The sequence below is a fragment of the Dermacentor albipictus genome, chromosome 4 (genome assembly GCF_038994185.2).
Source record: "Dermacentor albipictus isolate Rhodes 1998 colony chromosome 4, USDA_Dalb.pri_finalv2, whole genome shotgun sequence".
Classification (NCBI taxonomy): Eukaryota; Metazoa; Arthropoda; class Arachnida; order Ixodida; family Ixodidae; genus Dermacentor; species Dermacentor albipictus.
In genome coordinates, this window is record NC_091824.1 from 33,032,841 (window position 1) to 33,057,081 (window position 24,241).

Here is a 24,241-nt window from a genome sequence, read left to right on the forward strand (position 1 = left end):
CGCACAGCAACAAGGCATTTCGGACCTCCCGGAACGAAATTATCGCAGCGATGTGCATAGCACAACAGGCGAAACGCGCGCACTTCGCCCGGCGCGCAGGAACTTTCATGGCGGCAAAGTGGCGGAGCAAGGTCACATGTCACCGATCAGCCTATCGCAGGCGTTGTCGGCTGGATCAAAGCCTGGCGGTACTTTTGAATGATTGAGGGATTTTAGCCGAAGCGAGCTCAAAACGAGTTTAAATTCCCTCGTACGCTGCGGCCCTAATTTAGTGCCGAAATTTTCCCGCTTCGAGTGTCTCCTTTGACGCTTCAAAGCATTACAATAGGTAGTGGCTGCCTTTGAAGGCGCGCAACATGGTAGGCTACTGCTCGTTACCGCAGGGCCGGACGCACGTAACGGAGGCCGGTGTCAGCCTTATTCACACATAGCCGCAGGACAAGAAGCTGCGTAAAGCTTGGCTCGCGAAACATAAAACCGGCAAACAGTCATCGGCTACAGCTCGGGTATGCAGCAAGCACAGACGCGAGGAAGATTTCTGCTACGGCGCCCGGTCTGCGATGTTCTGAAAACGCGCACTGAGACGCTCGCCCGAGTCCGCTGCCCGAGTAATGTCATGACGGTCTATGAACTTGTCGATGATATAGATACTGGCAAGTTCAGTGGAGTGGAAAGGCAGCGGTAAGAAGCACATTTCAAAAAAGCATGGCATATGGTCATGTTTGTGTTATGAATTAATGCACTAGATTACAAAGAAGGAGCAGCGGGAAATTGCAGGCAGAGAACGCCGATAAACATGCAGTGCGACGCAACTCGAGAAATAATATTGAAACGTCCAAGAATTTAGAAGTAAAAGAAGATTGAATCGTCGCGACGGCACATCACAGTCCCCGTAGGCGTCGAAGTCTCTACAATGTATTTATTTTTGAACAGCTCTGATAGCGCCCAAGTAACAATGGTTACTTGTATACTGTCAAATGCTCATATTCTGCGGCTTAAAGCTCATGGCATGGTGCGAAAACCCGCGCGCGGAGAAAGCGAAACAGTGCGCAGACAAGCATGCAGACGTGCAGTCGGTCGCTGCGAATCTGCGCGATCGCTGCATTGAGGCTTCGTTCTATTACGCACCATTTAGTTACACAAACACGATAAGAACATATTTCACATAGTTTGCTCTCAGCGTTTACCTACCTTTCACGCAAGAAGACAGTTCGGGAGACTCCATCGCGGCGACCGCGCGCAGTGGCGTTCGCTGTACGTATTCGGTAAAGACATAGTGTCTGTAAACGATTCTGTGCTTTCAGTTTTCCCAAGATTATTATTTAGACAGCAAAAAACTTCTCTCGTTTTGAAAGTACTTACAGAAATGTCCGGGAGAGCTGGCGAGTGGTGTTTTCAGTGAGCGCTGACATCAAAACCTATGAGGAGCGCACCACGTGATCCCTCATACTACGCCAGTGAGGCGCTTCCGATAGATGGCGACTCCGTAACTCCTCGCCGCCAATAACACACTAAGAGCACCATGCCGAAATGTAAGAAGTGTTGTATTGTGTTTCCTTCCACTTTTTGTCCCACGCACTATTATTCTATTCTGCTACAACATGCACCAAAGAGCTCAAGTTAGAAATCCGATGTATTTAAATGTTCAACCTTTCGGCCCTTTGTCGTCCATAGGCTTTGACGACGTTTAGGTAAGGTAATGTTATGTTAGGTTAGCCGATCTCTTCTATCGGCCACTGGGGGCGGCCGATAAAAGGAAATGAAAAAGGAAGTGTATCGTTGCGAAAGCAAGAACGAACGGTGCGCGGCTCACATTGACGGCCGTCTCGGTCGATACCCGCGTCACGCTCGGTTCCTCGGTGATCAGGCCGAGGGCGCCCAGCGTGACAGGGGCGCCCAAGTAGTCCTCGAAGTACTCGTCGCTGAAGAAGAACAGCGAGGACGACGAGTTCGGCAGCGCACCGTCGCTTCGGTACTCCACGTCGCCCTCAACCTGCGCTCGTGATCCGAGACCGACGCCGATCTCAGTGCCAAAGAATGAGGCGTTCGTTAGCACGGTACTTCGCTTCCAGTACTAGGGGTAGCATCGAAATCGGCGCGGGAACGAATGAGATAATACACGAGAACATACGGGACATAAAGCCCCAGTGCAATCCAAATGTGGTGACTTTTGCATACATGGGTAACATTTCCACAATAAAGCATTGCTGGCGCTAATCTGCACAAGCAGATCTGAATGCTTGTATGATCCGAGTAATCTGGTTGAACGGGTGGCACACTTACTTTCGTGCTGAAGTGTGTGAAGTAATTGTACCCGACGTTCAAGCGGGCAACGAGCATTAATTCTACGTACACTATCTTAACCAAACTTTCTACGAACACACTTACCCATGCTCTGATGAATGCTAGCTGGCAGAGCATAATGATTTTTAATTTTATAGTGGTTTTTTATTGTTTTTTATAACCTGTAATCTATTATGAATAAATCAATTTCAATTTCAAAGGTGCTGCAGCAAGTGTACATCACGTGAATGAGAAGGGTACTTCTCATCGCAGTCGTTACCACATGTGTTACTGAAGTTCTGCGCCATTGACCATCATAATAATGGAGCGTGAAGGTACGGATTCTCATGGTCCTCATTAATGGGACTAAGATAAAGCACGCTGTTCGCATTCGTTTCCTGGACGAAAATGGAAAAAAATAATACAGAATACCGCGTCCGGACTGGCACCGGCTATTCACCACAGTAAACACGTGATTAGAAAAGCTGCTTCTAATCAACGAGCGGTTCTTGCAATCCCACTAGCTTTGTGGCATGAGAACAATTAATTGAACCCTTTTCAATGCCAGTCTCGTTGTTGGCCTCACAAATGCGCATTTCGTGCATTTGTCCAAGAAAAAAAAGCATTGTTTTCGCAACTTACGTTTTCTTTTTATTATCTTGAAGAACTATATCATGAACGCTGCATTTCGACGCCGCTTGCGAAATTTAAAATTCCTAAATCCGCAATAATAAGTACATGAATAAATATATTGAAGAACGATAGCGGCCGTCTATATAACACGTGGTAGGCGGTCGGCTCGAGGGACGCGGTACTAAGGCCCAATTGCAGTGTGCCGCAATATTGTGCGGGCACAGTGAAATTTTAGTAAAAGCCAATTCTGCGGCACCAGCTTTAGATAACTTATAGAATCATAGTTGCTATAACTGAGATATCTCACACTAGTTTTCAACAAGGCTCGCGTCTCGGTCAGATAAGTTTCGAGGCGCTGTGATTTCTACAGGGATTGTTCGGCCGGAAAGGTTAGTAATTGATACATTTAAAAAAAGAAGTAATTTGTAAGCCCCGTACTGTTTATTATGCACAATAGACGGAAGACGTGTCAGATAGCATAGGCATACTGAAGTTAACTGGTAGGGTTTCTAATAAGGTAATGCTGCCTACTAATCAGGCTTACCGAATTTACGACAAAATGAACGAAATAAACGCAAGAAGCTGGCGAACGGGTCACCGACCTTTACGATGCCCGAGTACGTGATGATAATGGGGCTTTCCATTCCTCTGTCGACGATGACTTCACCTGCTGCATAGGCAACAGGCCTGAGCTGCATCTGGGTGCGTGAAATAAACGCAAGTAGAGCTTAGAAACCATACCTAGAAAAAAATCTACAGCGGATAAAGTTAAGATTTCTAAAAAGCGCAAATTGCAGACTGTAAGTACATTAGTATGCCTGCATTTTTAAGTGTACATTTTCTTTTATCACATCTTTAATTTTATTTTGGTGTGTGATCGAGATCCCTACGACTGCTAATTGCGAATTCATGGACCGCACTTTTATTAGATAACCTTACTTACAGATACCACCAGCGCAGAGCCTCATGGTAGAGGAATAAATAAATTGATGTCGCAAAATTTCTATGGGTGTTCGAATATTTGAAAATTTCGAATAACAATTTGAATATTGTTCTATTCAATCCAGTCCTTGAATTGAATATCGTCCTATATATTCAGTTCTCCAATCAAATAGGAGAATAGTTAATCCCATTTTATTCGGTCTTAGCGGAATATATTCACCATACGAAAGTCCTAGTATATTTAAGACAACGCGGTAATGAAGGCTAACTAACTAGCCCAACAGTAAATCTTTTTGAAGACACGGTCTTATTTGCTGAAATCGCTCGGGTTTGGAGCATCTGAGAACTGGCAATCTTGTAACCACTCCCATAAAAAAAAGACGGTTAGTAAGACGACTTGTAGATGTCGGATGAACATGATAATTGCATCAAATGATACCGCTTCATGCAGAGAACACGCAACGACAGATAACGACTAATGATAGAATCAAAAGGGAGTGCGCAATATTTTAATATTTGTGGAGCACGCAATATTTTAATACTAGCGCAATCTCGCGAGCATGCGCCACATTACATGCGCACGTACAAGGTAACCCGGATGTTCCCGCATGCCCCAAGCTTTTCCTGCATGCTTCGAGTTTGCATTGTGTTGAGGAGAAGGTCTTCTTTGGTGACTTTACACAAGTCTGGCAAACTTTTGATCTGCTCATTTTGTAACCACTTCCATAAAAAAAAAGAATAGTTAACCAAGTGTCGACACTAAAGATTACAAGGTCGACGCAATTTCGCGCGAAAAACGATACGAATAAGGTGCGAAATGAGTGAGCAATTAACATTGAAAGAGAGACAGAAACATGCATAATGGAGATTTATATTCCATATTTAATCATGGAATCTCATGAACAATCACCTACGTTGCAATGACCGAGACTTTCTGATGTTGCCAATTACACGATGTAAATACTGTTTATCAGTAATGGTGAGAGGCATGTATATTATTCGCTAGATATTTGAGAAATATTCGATAATTCATTGGATTCAATTCGCTTCTGGCACTGCGATTCGTTTTCGATTCGGTCTCAAACACTACTTAAGCACACACCTAAAGATTTCACATGGCATTTCAGCGACAGTTTCCCGTCAGTGAACTGGATGACGACGCTAAGTTAATGAATGCTAATGACTTACTCAATTTCCATTCAAAATGTCTGCTGCCGACGGCTCAGGCACTCGACACGTTATAAAGCTTATTTTAAAACATTATCAATGTAACGTACCTTCCATCATACATTACGCGGTGCCCGCAGGGCCCGGGAATGCTGCTGCCGATCGAGAATCGCTAGGGAGAGCAAAGTTCATAGTCTTTGAAGAAAGAGCCCTATCCCTGTGCCACTTGACAAAAGACAGGGCTACCTACAGGAAGAGGCTCTCGCTACAGTAGAAAAAACAATTAGGTTCACGGTACTACTAGAAATTATGGTTATGATGATAACAATGTCGATAACAATGAAAGGCATGTTTTATGAAATCGAAGTGCTAACGGACTTATAACCCCTTATGGGCCCAGATTTAGCGACAGGATTGTACCAGACTTGCTCATTTTTTTTACCTGCGGTGCTTCAGTAACAAGGCTAAACACAGAAATATGAGTGGAATTATTGCAGAAAATCTCACCCAACTCAAAGCGGCGATAGTTTTTCTAACGCCATACATATTGCACAAGAGAAAGCACCAATTCTGTTTCATGGAACGAGGCATTTAGAAAAGTGGTATGATATCCACGACTAATCGGACTCGTCATGATCCAGAACGCGACAATAACTCATGACTTGCAGAGCTTCTCAAGATCCCTTATTGGATTCCAACAAGAAAGAATTTTACAGCTTGATGGATGCTTGAAGTCGATAACAGTGGCAGAACAAGAAACACGGTACCGGCCGCACTAATGTGTAAATACTACTTCTTTGCGGAGGTCATTTCTACATGAAGTAATCTACCTGAAACGGTTGCTGATGGCCAGTGCAACTTTTCTGTCCACAGACTTATTTTTGTGTTTTTTTTCCTTAGCTTTAGCTTGTTTTATTTCGGGGTCAACTCCAATATACGTATACCATGTTCACTCCTGGAATAATGCCGTGGTAGCGCTGGCGGCAATGGTCAATAAATAAAACTAATAAATGCTGCTAGAGCCAACGTTTGGCAAGATTCTTTGTCTACGTCTGTCCCCTTGTAGGCCAGTTGGCTCCAGCGACCTTGCTTTCTCAACCACTGATCTTCAAGATCCTTTGAAGGGAGAAGTCGGTCTTGAAAAAAAAATATATATTCGTGGAGATATAGTGCTGAAAACTCGTACATATATGTAATGTTAAGTGCTTATATTGAATGTGGAGTCCATTTTTGTTTATCTCATCTGGTTGTAATTTTACGCGAGCTTCTTTGAAATAAATTTTTGCAAAGATTTGCAAAATTTCAGTTCCTGAAATTTCGCTAAAAAGGGCGCTAGCATCTTCTGTGTGATTCAAGGATTGGAATAAGGCCAACCGTATTGCTCTGCCTTACCTAGAACAACAGTTGCGAGACTTCAAAAGCCGTCACCGGAAAAACACTTTTTCCAGTTTCAAATTCAATATCACGCAAGTCGCGTTCTAGGCAAGACAGAAAAATAAGGTTGGTCTTATTGCATTCCTTGAATCATGAAGATGTCATTGACGCCCTATTTTGCGAAATATAAGGAACAGATATTTAGCAAATCTTTGCCGAAGATATTTAAAGGAAGCTTGCATAGAATGTTATCCAATGGATATAAAAGAAAATGGACCTTGTCTTCGAAGTAAGCACATAATATTACGTATATGTGCAAGTTTTCAGCACGATACTTCGAAGAATGATTATGTTGAAATTTTTTTTGCTCCAAGACAAACCTCCACCATTTGGGAGGTCAGTTGAAGCGCCACCTACCGCGAGGAACTGGCGCACGCTGTCGGAGCCGATCCAGGGTATGACGCGGAGCACGGCGATGGGCTTGTAGCTGGCGGGAAGGCTGTTGGGCGCGCAAATGATGCCCATCATCTTCTGCTTGAGCGTCTGGTACAGCTCGCGGTACTGCTCCTCGGCGAAGAAGCCGTCTCGCTGCATCTCGTCCACGTGCGCCGACACGTCGTTCAGGATGGTCTGGCCCGCCTGGCGGCTCTTGAAGGCCACCGCGATGCCCGGGAAGCGGGACTGGATCTCCACCAGGTTGCGCAGCACGAGCAGCCGGTTGTTGGTCGCGCGGCTGCGCGTCTCCAGCGCCAGGTCGGACGAGTGGACGTACTTCCAGACGTTCTGCTGCACCTCTTCCTCGCCCGTGATGATGGCCAGCGAGGTCTCGTACGCGGCGTAGATGATCTTGTCCAGGTGCCGGTGGATGACCTCGATCACCCAGTTCTGCACCACCTGTGTCACCGCGGAGGAGGAATGGGGCTCTCTTTCTAACGTTGTCAGACGGGTCTCATTCAGACGTCAACATTGCTTGCCGTTAGCGTGTTAGCATATGCTTGCCCTGAAATAATTGTTCTTCACATTCAAAGGGATGTTGATACTGTGCCTTATCCGACAGCTTTAGCTTACCGTAGGCGTGATAGCTGGAATTGAAGGGGAACTGGCGTTACAATTCCGCTAAACTGTCCGGAAGCAAGTTTTAGTACAGCGTGATAGAATTCTTTACATCGCCGGAACGATCTTTAATGGCACGTTCAATTGGCATGCACGGTGCACATAAGTGGTTTTATTTACTCAAGCGTTCAGTGTGTGCGTGCCTGTGAGAAGCAGCGCAATGACAGCTGAGAAAGCGTCATACTTGTACTTTTCATGCCTGCTGATCCGCGTCTAAATCCGAACAATCCACGGACCACGGATCGCCCTATCAGGGACGCCATGTTCCTTCACACCTAGCATTGAATCTCGCCGATAGATGATGATAGATAGATGGGTTCAGTGAAGTTAGGAGGCCAAAAGAAGCATATACAGTGCTAAAAAGCGGGCACGTCCTGTGCTACTGGGACTTAGCAGAGAGAAGGGAACTAGGAGTTGGATTCCTCATTAATAAGAATATAGCTGGTAACATACAGGAATTCTATAGCATTAACGAGAGGGTGGCAGGTCTTGTTGTGAAACTTAATAAGAGGTACAAAATGAAGATTGTACAGGTCTACGCCCCTACATCCAGTCATGATGACCAGGAAGTCGAAAGCTGCTATGAAGACGTGGAATCGGCGATTGGCAGAGTGAAAACTAAATACACTATACTAATGGGTGACTTTTTTGCCAAGGTAGGCAAGAAGCAGGCTGGAGACAAGGCAGTGGGGGAATATGGCATAGGCACAAGGAATAGTAGGGGAGAGTTATTAGTAGAGTTTGCGGAACAGAATAATATGAGGATAATGAATACCTTCTTCCGCAAGCAGGATAGCCGAAAGTGGACGTGGAGGAGCCCGAACGGCGAGTCTAGAAATGAAATAGACTTCATACTCTGCGCTAACCCTGGCATCATACAAGATGTGAACGTGCTCGGCAAGGTGCGCTGCAGTGACCACAGGATGGTAAGAACTCGAATTAGTCTAGACCTGAGGAGAGAACGGAAGAAACTAGTACATAAGACGCCGATTAATGAGTTAGCGGTAAGAGGGAAAATAGAGGAATTCCAGATCAAGCTACAGAACAGGTATTCGGCTTTAACTCAGGAAGAGGACCTTAGTGTTGAAACAATGAACGACAATCTTATGGGCATCATTAAGGAGTGTGCAATGGAAGTCGGTGGTAACTCCGTTAGGCAGGATACCAGCAAACTATCGCAGGAGACGAAAGATCTGATCAAGAAACGCCAATGTATAAAAGCATCTAACCCTACAGCTAGAATAGAACTGGCAGAACTTTCGAAGTTAATCAACAAGCGTAAGACAGCTGACACAAGGAAGTATAATATGGATAGAATTGAACATGCTCTCAGGAACGGAGGAAGCCTAAAAACAGTAAAGAAGAAACTAGAAATTGGCAAGAATCAGATGTATGCGTTAAGAGACAAAGCCGGCAATATCATTACTAATATGGATGAGATAGTTGAAGTGGCTGAGGAGTTCTATAGAGATTTATACAGTACCAGTGGCACCCACGACGATAATGGAAAAGAAAATAGTCTAGACGAATTCGAAATCCCAAAGGTAACCCCGGAAGAAGTAAAGAAAGCCTTTGGAGATATGCAAAGGGGGAAGGCAGCTGGGAAGGATCAGGTAACAGCAGATTTATTGAAGGATGGGGGACAGATTGTTCTAGAGAAACTGGCCACCCTGTATACGCAATGCCTCATGACCTCGAGCGTACCGGAATCTTGGAAGAACGCTAACATAATCCTAATCCATAAGAAAGGGGACGCCAAAGACTTGAAAAATTATAGACCGATCAGCTTACTGTCCGTTGCCTACAAACTATTTACTAAGGTAATCGCAAATAGAATCAGGAACACCTTAGACTTCTGTCAAGCAAAGGACCAGGCAGGATTCCGTAAAGGCTACTCAACAATAGATCATATTCACACTATCAATCAGGTGATAGAGAAATGTGCGGAATATAACCAACCCTTATATATAGCTTTCATTGATTACGAGAAAGCGTTCGATTCTGTCGAAACCTCAGCAGTCATGGAGGCATTACGGAATCAGGGTGTAGACGAGCCGTATGTAAAAATACTGAAAGATATCTATAGCGGCTCCACAGCCACCGTAGTCCTCCATAAAGCAAGCGACAAAATCCCAATAAAGAAAGGCGTCAGGCAGGAAGATACGATATCTCCAATGCTATTCACAGCGTGCTTACAGGAGGTATTCAGAGACCTGGATTGGGAAGAATTGGGGATAAAAGTTAATGGAGAATACCTTAGTAACTTGCGATTCGCGGATGATATTGCCTTGCTTAGTAACTCAGGGGACAAATTGCATTGCATGCTCACTGACCTGGAGAGGCAAAGCAGAAGAGTGGGTCTAAGAATTATTCTGCAGAAAACTAAAGTAATGCTTAACAGTCTCGGTAGAGAACAGCAATTTACAATAGGTAGTGAGGCACTGGAAGTCGTAAGGGAATACATCTACTTCGGGCAGGTAGTGACGGCGGATCCGGATCATGAGAAGGAAATAATCAGAAGAATAAGAATGGGCTGGGGAGCATTTGGCAGGCATTCTCAGATCATGAACAGCAGGTTGCCATTATCCCTCAAGAGAAAAGTATATAATAGCTGTGTCTTACCAGTGCTCACCTACGGGGCAGAAACCTGGAGGCTTACGAAAAGGGTTCTACTCAAATTGAGGAAAGAAAGAAGAATGATAGAAATGGAAAGAAGAATGATAGGTGTAACGTTAAGGGATAAGAAAAGAGCAGATTGGGTGAGGGAACAAACGCGAGTTAATGACATCTTAGTTGAAATCAAGAAAAAGAAATCGGCATGGGAAGGACATGTAATGAGGAGGGAAGATAACCGATGGTCATTAAGGGTTACGGACTGGATCCCAAGGGAAGGGAAGCGTAGCCGGGGGCGACAGAAAGTTAAGTGGGCGGATGAGATTAAGAAGTTTGCAGGCACGGCATGGCCACAATTAGTAAATGACCGGGGTTGTTGGAGAAGTATGGGAGAGGCCTTTGCTCTGCAGTGGGCGTAACCAGGCTGATGATGATGATGATGATGATGATGATGATGATGATGATGATAGATGAGGCTGCATTCCCAGAAGCTTAGAACTGCTGAAGTCGGTGAAAAAAAAAATATGCACTCGGGGAGCTACAGAATGGGTTCAGATCAGGCAGACGCTTAGGGAATAATATGTTTCTACTATCTCAGTGCACAAAGATTTGAGCAGCTCAGAATACACCTTTATGGAGAACATTTCTAGGTATAAAGGAGCGTGCGACAACGTAGACAGGTAATTGCTATGGGATATTAGCAACCCCGAATGCATAGATTACGATATAGGGGAGTTGCTGAGGGAGATATATAGGGATAACGAAGTATAAGCTCTACAGGAAGCCGAAAATGTAATGAAGTGGTGGAAATTCACCAAAGACTCAAGCAACGATGTTCACTGCCTTCATTGTGGTTCACGCTTTAGGTTAAAGCATAGAAAGACGACAGGACAACATTGAATTACGGTTTGATTTATCCTACGTGCGTAACGGACATATGATGCCACAGAATTTCCCCAGACTGACGCATGCGGACGACATAATGCTACTAGCGGACAATGCAACAAATTTTCAGATTTTTGTGAATATGTGTGGCAAAGCAGCGACAAATCTAGCCCTTAAGTTGAGCATAGAAAAATTGGGAATTATAATCTTTAATGAAGAGCCGAGTAATTACGTGGTGTCAATTCAACTGCAAGTCAAACCCATAGTCATGCAATAGATATACCTCGGCGTATATGTCAACGAAGAAAAGACTTACTCAAACGCTCACCAAGATCACTTGAAAATAAAAGGCAAGCCGAATGCAGCAATGATGAAACATAGGCAACTTTGGGGCCACAATAAATATTAACTGGTGCGTGGAATCCTGAAAGGAGTCATGTAGCCAGCGCTGACGTTTCGAAATGCCATTCTGTGCTTCATATAGAATATCTTGTCGGGGCTGGAAGTTAACCAAAGATTGGTAGGCCGTTTGGATTTGGGACCTCACGGTAAATCCCCTAATGCGGCAATTCAGAGTGACATGGGTTGGGCCTCATTTGAAGTCAGCGAAGCGCAGAGCAAAATTATTTTTGAAGAAAGACTGAAGAAAGTAAATGGCCGGCTGAAGTGCACAAGTATCTGTACCGAAAAAGCGTGGACACAAAATGCAGGAAGAGGTCAAGAAAGTTAGAAACCATGTGCAGGGTAATTAAAGTGTAAACAGTCTTTAATATAAAGATCAAGAAAAACAGAGACAGTGAATTGGATGCAAAAAATGGAAACAAGACCATGCAGATTTACAAAAATGTGGAGAAAAAATAGAAGGGAAAATCTGTACTCTAACACAATAACCCCTTGCTATCTGTGGCTTCAGCTGGTTGCGTAAGGACAAAAACATAGCGGAGCAAATATTCGCAGCAAGATGAGGCATGTGTATGCTGCAGCAAAAATTTGGAGCGCACACTAATGTAATGCGAATGGATTCACCCCGTGAGACTCGGAGGCAACGTACACCTTCCAAACCTCTCGGATTTAAAGTGGACGGAAGCATTAGCCGGTCAGCAGCCGAGATAAGCAATCGACGTATAGAAAATTGGGGGGGGGAGGGGGAGCGGGGAAGAAATTGATATGACCGGATTCGTTACAGGCGTAAGTAGCTATTCAAGGTATAGTTAGAGAACCTTTGAGGAAAAATGAATTGTGGAGATGTACACAATAATGCTAGAATTAAAAACATGTGTACAGTAAACATTTTGAAGGGGCAATATGACTAAGACAGAAGGCTGGAACACACAGGACAGCGCTGAAATTACACCTGACTTTACTCGAAGGCATACACAAACCTATGTACAACCACCAACTCGACCAAATATCCATCCTTCTGCATGTAAAGTCAAACCGATTAAATCTAGCAGGCTAGCTGACTGTTGCCGCTCCATTTCAAAGAGGATGCAACTAAACTATCATCATCATCTTATGTTGTTACGCCTCGAAGCGTTCTAAGCGCGACGCGATATCGTAAACTCCGCAGGGCTAACCACATACTCTATCGTCGAAGCGGCCTGTGATTAAGTGAAAGATGTTCCACGCAAAAATCTGCGCGAGCGAAGGGAATTCTACAAAAGCAACCTCTATTCGCTTCGAAGCCGCGACCACCACCACGTTAAAATATTTACATCGAATTATAGGGTTTTAAATGCCAAAACTACTTTCTGATTATGAGGCAGGCCGTAGTGGAGGACTCCGGTAATTTCGTCCACCTGGGGTTCTGAAAAGTGCGCCTAAATCGAAGTACAGGGATGTTTTCGCGTTTCGCTTCCATCGAAATATGACCGCCATGGCCGGGATTCGATTCCGCGACCTCGTGCTCAGCAGTTCAAAACCGTAGCCACTGAGCAACCACGGTGCGTTCAACGCCATGTTGTCACGCCATTTATGCAAACCACGCAAAGTCTTGACTCTGAAGAACAAAAGAGTGCGTACGCTAAGCGTTGTGAATTGGTTAGCGTTCTGCGCATGTGCATTTTGAGCCTGCTTTTTCGCCAAACACGCTATAATAGACAGTTTTAGCAGAGCGTTTGCTTGCGCTCCGCTCCGCACACGCTTCACGCGCACCGGTGGCTGCACAGAATGCATCGACTTCGCTTATCTAACAAGCGCGTCTCCCAGAGATGCTACTGACGTGCTCTCAGCTTGGCAGTAAAACGATTACGAAAGCAACTACACGCTCCCTGACGCACCGCTAAATCCGGTTCCTAGCGGAACGTGGTCAGCGTCCCACGTTCCGCTGCCGCTATGTGTGCTGTGCGCACGCGCGTCAGTGTTCCCGGTAGCGTTTTGCTAAGCGGCTGCGTGCCAATTGTTGTGATAGGCTGGTCTGAGCGGAGCGGATGGTAAACGCTCTGCTAAAACTCTCTAATAATGCTTTCTATGAACTTGACAAATGTTGGTGTTCTTTGTTACAATATTTCGGTGTTTGTTAAACGACTACCATAATGACATAACTAAATGCTACTGATGTATCCTTAACCTGATTCTCATGCGTTATTCGTAGCTTGTACCTCGTGCCTTATTGGCGTTTTCTTTCGTGTTTGTCGTAATACCATATTAAAATCCGCACATGACGCCATGCATTCGAGCCCTGGCTGCTAAAAATGAAGCACATTTTTTATGAGATTCCTTTACAGATTTTTTGAACGAGGTCTTGCTGTTTCTCGCTAACTGTACATCCAAAAAAATTCTTGCATTTTTTTATATCCCTCAGTTAAGCAGGGAATTATATTGGTCAGCGCAATTGTTATCTCGAAGGTAGGTCATCCTAACATGGCTGGCATACCAACTTGCAGAACAGATTCCTCTTCTGTTCTTTCCCGCCCATATCTAACCGAATCACCTTGCCGCGAGAATTGTAACAATTCCAAGCCATAACTACTTTGAAAATGCTGTAGCTATAGCACTGGTGTGAATAGGATTCGCTTTTCGGCTTGGTTATCGTGTATTAATATTTCGTGTTTATTGTCTTTTCTTATCGCCTTTGCTAACATTGAGCAAATAGGATTTACTTTTGTTCCTGGTTCTATTTTCTCACTAAGTCGCTCTATGTATTTCCTTCCTGTAAGATATATAATTTGCTTCTTTTGTTTTTTATTGTATATTTTGTTTACCCCTATTCTGTGCGATACTTTGGCCTTAAGAGCACTTGGATTAATAATACAAATGTCACAGGCCATACTTTGCAGGCGGTCAAACAATCAGTCCGAGCACCAAGATTTCGATTATTGCAGCTGGCTAACCGTGCCTTTTTTGTAAGGAGGAAGCTTAGGCTGGAGGCGAACTCCCATTTTTCCATTTTTATTACATGTGAAATGCATCATAATTAAGCAACGGGTGAATAAATTTGTCCCGAAAAGTACTGCATTTGGGATAGAAAAATCTGCGTTCTATCGGCTCTTAGAAGAGCCGTTGGGTTTATGGCCTCAAAGTTTACTAATACATTGTGGAAATCGAAAAGTTTAGCAAACAAGTAGACGCACTAATTTACCAATCCGTTAATGTGCCCCATAACATACGAGACAATTCGAAATGTTTTCTTTTATAAGCGAACTGTCGCTAACAACTGAATTATAAATAAATCTTACAAGTATAATTATAATAATTATAATTATTATTCATAATTATTAATTAATATCCATAATAATTATAATTATGAATTACAATTATATAATTATAACTGAACTGAACTTATAAGCGAACTGTCAGTGGAATGGCACACTCGATCGCCACTATCATTCGTATCTTGACTAAGAGTTGATATCAACACAGAAATGGCAGCCAACTACAAGTTATTGCAGCTGTTGTTCAGTTGCAATCAGGCCCTTATATGCAGCTATGTTGAAGTTGTACATCCGGCGCAATCATCGAACGACGTGCAGAAGGAAACTGAAGGCGGACGAATACGTGCTCATTTATAGCTTTCACGCTAATCACTAGATTGTTGGCGTGAACATCGCGAAAGTGGCACCAAGAAATTAGTGGTATAATTGAGAGGGGTGCAATATGAGTATTCTCTTATTTAAATTTTTTTTTGTATATGCCCGTTTAGTGAATTGTGAAATATTGTTCAATTGCCGAGACACAGAGTGGGGAAACTGTGTGCTTTGCTGCATTTTTAATATTCAGCGTTTTGAGAACATAACTTGTTTACCGAAAAAAAGAAAACGCCGTGGTTGCTCAGTTGCTATGGTGTTCGGCTGCTGAGCATGGGGTGGCGAGATCGAATCCCGGCTACGGCGGCTGCATTTCGATGGAGGTGAAATGCTAAAACACCCATGTACTTGGATTTAGGTGCACGTTAAAAAACCCCAGGTGATCAAAATTTCCGGAATCCTCCACTACGGCGTGCCTCAGAAAGTGATTTCGGCACGTAAAACCCCATAATTTTGTCAATAAAGAAAGAAATTGCGCAAGACAAACACGAGTATCTGAAACTTCCTTAAAAGTGCGACGAACCCCTTCAACATTATTTCAGGGAATGCCAGAGAAAGAGGATTTCCCCTTTCTTAAATAGTTAGGGTGCTTCGGTTTCGGGTAAAACACGATGAGTCCCGATTTTTGCACCCGAGTAATTTTTGTGAGAATCGGGTCAATTTCTAACCCGTAGTTGCGCGCATTCGTAAACGAAAACAAAACAATGCGGATGTCCAAAGGTCTCGATTGGTCTCCGCGCCAACATTCCGCGTTGGAAACGAATGAGGGACTCTCTCTCTCTCTCCACGTCTAGCTTTGGTATACTAGCCGGCATCAAGAAGAAAAAAAAGACAGACATGTACTGGAGAAATAATAAAGTCAGACGGCGAGACATCGCGTCCTCTGAAGCTGTTACCTCCATATTTTCATTTGCCAAATGCACTCACGGTGCGCTGAATCCCGACCATAGCACGGCTCACACCGTTTACAGAGGAACAACGACGCCGTTTGGCTTGTGGTAAGAATTAGTCCAGCTGCTACTGCTTTCGGTTGAAATCATAGCACGCCTCACAGCCCACACACCTGCTGGACATCGGAGCGCACCACGTATTGAAGCCTAATATTCACGATAATCGGCGCATTGCATAGGCACACGACAGGGCGCGGTTTCGCATCCTTCTCCGAAAAGCCAGCTCAGCCAATCACTAACTGACTACGTAGCTCGGCTCAACATACGTCGATGCTGATGTACGCTTCGTGAAGGGCGAGTTTAAACAACCTCTCCTAGAACAAAACACTGAAAGCAGCGATCACGTGCTGGCCGACTGGCAGGACAACAGCGCCCGCTACCGAATACCTAGCGATCGCAACGCTGAAGTCGCTGTGCGGTGCGAACTGTGGATATGAGAGGACGTTTTCTTTACTGAGGTGTGTTGAAAGGCCTGACCAAAAACAGAGAAATGTTCAAAAGGCAAATGATGACGTAGGTCGCCACCGCTGGCAAGATCAGAAAAGTAATCGCGCTTCGTGCAAAGCGTGCCTGTGCGCCCATTTGGCCGCACGCCTATTTGTCCTCCCCCCCCCCCCTCTCCCCTCGTTCGTTAAAAAAAAAGATATGGAGAGAACCAAGTAAACAACGGATCGTATAGCACGTCTCTATAGGATGATTTTATTTGCGTGACTTCTTTGAAAAGTGCAGCGAGGATTCGGAGAGATACGTTCACCATACGACTACGTATGTGAGAGCAATTTCACTCGTTTAAATAAGAATAGAATAGAATAGAATAGAATAGCTTTATTTCCATCTACTTGATGAAAACACTTACATTCAAAAATAAAGCCAGTGTCCGTGTCACCAAGAAAATCACGGGAGCTTACTATAGGTAAGTTACCAGAATGACCCCGAACTTTATGCGGTCGATAATAAAATCCCGATGTCTTCCTGACTTTTCTTTTTAAGATAAAACAGCCTATTTTTACTCCCCGCATTTCAAGAAGTATTAAACAACAACAAAGAACCCTACGCGCAATTAAGTAGGGGTTTCCAAGAAGCAGCTTCCTTTTGACAAAAAAGACAAGAAAAAAACATTTCAAGTTTGTGGTCGTCAGAGGATAATCTATCTGTACAGCCTTATCTGCTTCTCCCAGTGGCCCCTCTACATACAGTGCTGTTTTTGAGGCGCATTCTTCAAAGGACCCCTCACCAAGTCTGGCTATTTTGAGCTGACAAACGCAGAGCATACATTGCCTAATAACGATCGTGTCTGCAAAGTATTACGTCGCTATGCGCCGCGGAAAGATCTGAAATTTCAGACCGAACGCCGTTTTTCCTTTAGCCTCACGGCCGCCGCGCTACATGCCGGACGGTGACGTACTCGCGTCCCTGCGCCGACGTAGTCGAGTCCGCAGTTTGGCGTCACTCGTGGTGACACGTGACTTCGGGAATTATTTAAGGCGCCATCTGTTATCAGTGGGATTTGTTGCTCGAATTGACGAATTAAAGTTTAGAGAAATAATGAAACACTCAAACGGAATGTCTGCGTTGTTTTTTTTTACTTTGCACCGAAGCAAGAGAGATGTACTTCCGCTTCGTCTGCTTGTTCGCACGGTCGTGTGGTCACGTGCACAGGTACCAAAATTATGGAATTTTCTACCGTGTTCCAGCGCGTGATCATGCTCTGCGATCCGCTTGTGTCTGCCTCACTATTCGTGTAGCACTGAATTATATCGCTAGTCATGTGTCCTTGTGCACAGCGTGCAAAATCGTGCGCTGCGCGAAACGATAACAGCTCGCGCGCAACGCCGCCAGAGGAAGTGCGCATCGCCGAAAAGAAAAAAAGAAAGCGAGGAGAAAAAAAAAAGTGAACGCGGGGCCCGTGACGTATGTGTCACGCGATCCTCGAGTTCCGGCATAGGAGAACGCAGGGATGGAATTTCGCTTGCGAAGGCTAGACGGGGCGAGTGGAAAGGGAGTCTCGCTATGCAGTGGAGCCCACCTGCTAAAAGCATAGGTTCGCGGCATTGAAATATTTTTATCTCACCTTTTAAGGAGCCGATTTGAAAAAGGTTTGCGGCAGATCGCTCACTAGAGGACACGTAACAACTCACAACGTATAACCAAGATTTGCTATGGGGCCTGGTGAGGGGCCGTTTAAAAATGTAAATGTCGAAATAGATAGGTATGGCTACACGTCTTTCACTGAATGTAACAGGCCAATTAAGTAATGCGTCACGCACCTCGATGTATTTGACGGCGTGCACGAGCCGCACCGACACGGCCAGGATGAAGGTGACCGTGAGCATGGTGTGGTAATTGCCACCGGGACCAGCCAGGAAGTAGATGGTGAACTGCACGATGAACACAAAGATGCACGTGGCCAGCAGCACGAGGTCCAGCTTGTTGTAGTTGTCCAGCCGCACGAAGCGGTGCCCGTAAGCTGTAATCTGCAACACCAAGAGAGCAGCACTTCATCATCATCATCATCATCCTTGTTACGCCCACTGCAGGGCAAAGGCCTCTCCCATATTTCTCCAACTACCCCGGTCATGTACTAATTGTGGCCATGTCCCTGCAAACTTCTTAATCTCATCCGCCTACCTAACTTTCTGCCGCCCTCTGCTACGCTTCCCTTCCCTTGGTATCCATTCCGTAACTCTTAATGACCATCGGTTATCTTCCCTCCTCATTACGTGTCCTGCCCATGCCCATTTCTTTTTCTTGATTTCAACTAAGATATCATTAACTCGCGTTTGTTCCCTCACCCAATCTGCTCTTTTCTTATCCCTTAACGTTACACCTATCATTCTTCTTTCCATAGCTCGTTGCGTGGTCCTCAATTTAAGTAGAACCCTTTTCGTAAGCCTCCAGGTTTCTGCCCCGTACGTGAGTACTGGTAAGACACAGCTGTTATACACTTTTCTTTTGAGGAATAATGGCAACCTGCTGTTCATGATCTGAGAATGCCTGCGAAACGCACCCCAGCCCTTTCTTATTCTTCTAATTTTTTCAGTCTCATGATCCAGATCCGCTGTCACTATAGTGACAGCACGCACTTATTAGCGCTTATTTATTTATTTATTGACCTATTTATCAATACTGTCAGCCGTTATTAGGCTCTTACAGGCAGGCGGTTACAAGGTGTCTGTTCGAGTGTTATTACAAAAGCAAGCAAAACAGAGTTATGTTAGTCATAGCGAATAATGAGCAGCCAATATGAAATAGCACGTAGAAGATAGACATGTAGTACCAGATTATAATACCAAATTGAAATATATAATCAATATTTTTAATGATACGTAATATTACGTAATGCATACAAGCAGTACAACATCGTCAAATGAAATAAAACTTTATCTTGGGACTGAACTTCGCCTGCTCTCACTGCTCACAATTTCCAAGGCAACTTTATTCAATCTCTCGATAGGTGCAGGAATAAAGGAAAACTTAACTTTGTTAGAACGCCAGATTAATTGCCGAATGCGTTTATTGTGGTTACTTCAAGATGAATAACCGTGAGCTATCTTTATACATATTTTATCTACGTTTATAGCATCGTCAAATATGCATGGGTGCCACTTTTACGTCTGCTCGGCAGAGTAGGCATGAACGTTCTTTCGCACATGGCGCTTACACTTTCATGCCGAGAATACTTTGAATAGATAAATAAACGTGCTTTGTTCTGCACTTATCTTTTTAAGAAACTTTTCGAGAAGTTGGTGGGAATTCCCCACTAAGCTTCCGTCTTGAAACGTCTTAACAGTGAAGCGTAACGATTCAGGCATGTTGGTTACATTCCATAGTGCTTATCTATTAGCACAAATTCAGGACGCAGGACAAAAAAAGAATGGCTGTAGCTTAGCTAAGGTTAAGCCCAGGATGCGAAGCATACTAGCCTTTATTTTAGTTGTTGAACCACTGTTTAGCCTCGTGAACTGCTGTTGCTTGGCTATATTTGGTTCGGCTAGACGAAGAAACAACTCATGCGTTACTCTGCTTCGCCTTCAAGAGTGGAACGCGACAGCGCTCCCGTTGACCTGCCAAGGGGTGTAAGACAATGGGCTACGGCGCAGCGACTACGCGCCCCGCATTGGACGCGGTGAGCGTCGAGCAACGCAGCATTCGGCGCGGCAACGAAATGTGCGCCTGAGCAAGCGACGCACGCTTGAGCCTTAGAAACAGCTCGTTTCTAAGGCAACACCGCATTCACTAGAGGCGCTTTTGTACCGCTTTGAAGCATCGTACTCGTGGCTCAGTTTGTCATCGCAAAAGAGTACGCATTTGGGCTGGTTGGTTCATGATTACGAGCAATAAAAACAGCGCTAAACGACGGGACGAGAGAAGGGACACAGACAACGGCGCTGACTAACAACCCGTTGTTAGGGTTGTTAGTCAGCGCCGTTGTCTGTGTCCCTTCACTCGTCCCGTCGTTTAGCGCTGTTTTTATTGCTCGTAATCAGTTTGTCATATTAAGGAAATGTATAATTTGCAAAAAGAAAAACCAACATGGCTCAGTGTGATGACTGAGCTAGCGAATTTCAAGCGTTTTTAGCCCTGTGACTGCCAACCAATGGCAGAGATGTTGTCGTGACCGTTGTCTATTGTTAAAATGTCTTGTTTTGTAGCCTTGTTGCCATGTCGGTAATAAAGAAAAAAATACTCGTGGCTCAGTGGTAGCGTCTCCGTCTCACACTCCGGAGACCCTGGTTCGATTCCCACCCAGCCCATCTTGCAAGAGTTGAGCCAAAGCCAGCTAGAAACAACCGCAGCTGCTTATATACCGCCGCGACGCCGCGAGTTTGGAGCCCCGTTTCTCCTCTGTCGTGACGTCACGGTGTCACGTGGTATGGCATGGGGTCAAAGGTCATTGAAGGCGACACCGCCGCGCCTGAGGAGCTGGGTTGAGCTCTCGTATTATGCTTCGCATAAAAAACGCGTGACCAGGACACGTGTCACACTCACCGTGTGTAGCGATATCCTGTGTCGTGCATTTTTGTTGTGACCCAAGCATTGTGACGTTGCAGTGGTTGCACTAACTACATGAAACAGTGCTTCCTCACTACGACATGTTATAGACAACTCCGCCGCTAGGTGCCTATGGTTACTGCTTCCGCAGTACAACGCTCCGCTTTCTATGCACAAAATCGCAGCACGAGATCTCTCGTTTACGAAGTCTCCGAGGAATGTTGAAGGATTGCTGGTAGCCACATGCTTGTCAGTATCAGTATCCCGCGTGCGCCCATCTTCCCTTTTGCTTAGTGGCATACGCGGAGACATTGAAAGCCACCTGTAGACTTATTTCATTTATTTTTTCGACTAAAGTTATCCAGGAAGCAAGCCCACATCCGTGTGAAAACAGGCGAGGAGATATGAGGATATTCAGCGTTTGCATGCCGCAGACCTGCAACTGCGCAGTTGGCTAAGGTGAGCTCTCATATTGGAATAGTGGGTGCGCAACAAGGAAAAAGAAAAGAAGTAAAGCTTGGGTTAAGGAAACCTTAAAAGAAATAGAGCTAATTTTACAAAAAAAAAGCACGCTTTCTGGTAAATTTACTTTACTCCGAAGGCACTGCTGACGTTTGTAGTAGCAGTCTGTTCCTACAAAAGTAGCTGCTAGGAAGTTCACAATCCCCCAAGCTCTACAAAATTTATCCTACGCCAACCACAATACCGCGCAACATATTCGCCACTCTAACGGAAAGCGTCATGCTCGGGCAGTGTTTGGTAGACTGTGCGGCTGTCGTCATCACATTAAACGTGAAATCATTTCAATCAGTACAGATCGTAACTGACTTCGCGCTAAAAGAGTTGAACGTTGGGCTAGCTGGCGTTGTGACATGAGAACGATCTTGAAATACAGAGCAACGGGACGGCACGGCTGAACGAAAGACAAACACAGGCGCAAACAACTGGTTTTACTGAAGGCAAATCCACAGGTATATATATATATATATATATATATATATATATATATATATATATATATATATATATATATATATATATATATATATATATATATATATATATATATATGTATATATATATATAGGCAACGCTGTACTCGCCGCGCATTCGGGCGCACAGAGCGCGCTGTCACATGGTATTTTCTAAACTGTGCGGGCTTTCGTTTTTCCCGAATAAAAACGGCCACGCTAAAGCTATTTCGCTGGAAGTACCTGGGTTGGGTAACATTTGTGAAGCTCCACAACTTTGCTTCTAACGCCTGAACGTTTCAAGCTATATTTAAAATAGTTAATTAATTCATCTCGGCTAATTTCTCAAAAAATACGAGCAATAAAATGGTAATGTAAGCGTAGATAAACGCTAAAAACATCCACGCAATTGATGTTCTGAAGAACGCATAGTTTTTTTTCAAAATCTTGGTGCAAGTTTGCTGGGACACGAATCCAGACCTGTGGGCCTGGATTGTTTAGCAACTTGTATTCGTTAACAACTTCGCGTTGGCAACCGATATAAACGTCAGATTGTTCCAACTACCGTAATTATTCGCTTAATTCCCGCACTCGCATAGTGCTCGCATCCCCCACGTTGGCTATCAAGAACTGGATTTTTTTTTTGGCTTTCTTGGAATAATCACGGCGCCCTCAAAAATTGTTGTAGCGACTGTCCTCTTCTTGTTCCGGCCGGTGATGAAGATAGCGCATAGCCGCCGAGCGCACTGTTCGTGCGTGTAACCACAATCCAATCCAATCCAATCCGAAACACAAGTGGCTAGAGGTTTCGTGTTTTGGTGAAGGTCGTGATGCTGTGTTGCGTTAATGCGGGTGTGCGGCTGCATGCCCTGCGTCAGTTTCCCGCGTGGACAACTCGCAGGGTGTTTCTTTTAAAAAAATATGAGAAACGTGCCATACCGCACCTTAAATTAAAGCTTTTCCAGTTGTCCCCAAGACCGATACTTTTGCTACGTCTAGTAGCAGCGTCTCCTTTACTGAAGAGACCCCAAACGAAGCGAGCTTTTTGACAGCGCCTTCACCTACTCCCCATGGTCCTTTCATGCGTGCCAGACGCGACGATCGAAGAGTCGCAAGGCTGGTATTTCCTCGTTACTTCAATGCAGTGGCTTTACCCATTATCTGGCTCCTCTTTCAACCTCCTCTACCATTCTTAGAATCCTCCTCTCTGGGCGGCTGTTGCAGATGAATACAAAGCTAAGCGCTGCAGATTCTGCAATTCCACTGCGAGATGGGGGGCGGGGGGAATCACGCCTAATTAAATACGTCCTGAGGGCATTGTGGGGACGCCCAGTCTTTGGAAAGGTCCCATAGACTCCTCTCCCGCGCCTCTGCCATTACTATGTGCACTTTCTCCCCCCCCCCTCCCTCCACCCCTCCTGACGTCGCGTGCAAAACAACAGCAGCAGTAGCAGTTGCAGCAGTGGGAAGGCCGAAGTAAGTGGTTAACAAAGCGTCGCTTCAAAACTTTTTTGAAAATCCCGAAAACATTCCACCATGTCTATCAGTGCTCACATACCTTGATCTCGCTTTGAGCAATACAGGCACTGGCCTTTGACTTACTATGAAGCTTTTCTGCTCCGATTTATTCGTTCGCTGTTCTTGTGTGTGTGCGTGTGCTTGTACAGTGCACGTGTTCTCAAAATGTCGCTGATTTTTTCTTTAGGACATGATTGCTATGCTATGATTGCTATGCCCTCAACGTAGAGGGGCAATATCGAAAATAAATAAATAAATAAATAAATAAATAAATAAATAAATACTGCTGCGTAGCTGGCTTCCTCTTAAAGCAGAAATAGGAAGTCGTCAGATTTGCAAGCGCACCATGGTGGTAATCTCGGCAGCGAAGAGGATGATGTAGACGCCTTCGATGATGAGTATGGCATCCGATTGCGGCTTGACCGGCAGTGGCGTGTTGAGCAGCACGCCCAGCAGGCACGTCAGGAACGTGAGCGCCGTGCTGGTGATGACCAGCTCGTAGTACTGGTGCTCGAACATGTCGATGACGCGCTCCTGCAGGTTGTGCTCCAGGTTGCTCTGGAAGGACTCCGTGTCGTCCATGAAGTCTTCGCCAAAGCTAGACACGGACAGGCGCTCCTTCTGCGAGAACCAAAAGTGGACGGCCCAAAAAATACGAGGCATAAATTGCTGGCCACTGGGGATTAAGGCCAACTCCGCAGAAAATTTGAACAGTAGCCTCGGTAGGACTGATAAATAGTATAAGCGCCTCTAAGAAGTTTCACTTATGTTTCTT

General features: G+C 44.8%; 1 protein-coding gene across 3 annotated transcripts in view; it reads right to left on the minus strand.

Annotated features, from left to right (window-relative positions):
• Positions 1 to 24,241, minus strand: part of LOC135900134 (sperm-specific sodium:proton exchanger-like) — a 91,354-nt gene that overhangs the window by 26,815 nt on the left and 40,298 nt on the right. For 2 of the 3 annotated variants that reach the window (XM_065429575.1, XM_065429573.1), the window contains 5 exons: positions 23,812 to 24,087; positions 18,253 to 18,459; positions 6,817 to 7,293; positions 3,519 to 3,614; positions 1,814 to 1,993 (listed from right to left, as the gene is read on the minus strand). In XM_065429575.1, coding sequence (XP_065285647.1) covers positions 1,814 to 1,993; positions 3,519 to 3,614; positions 6,817 to 7,293; positions 18,253 to 18,459; positions 23,812 to 24,087 — 1,236 coding nt within the window. The remainder of the gene's footprint in view (positions 1 to 1,813; positions 1,994 to 3,518; positions 3,615 to 6,816; positions 7,294 to 18,252; positions 18,460 to 23,811; positions 24,088 to 24,241) is intronic. The other variant, XM_065429574.1, reaches the window with a different exon arrangement.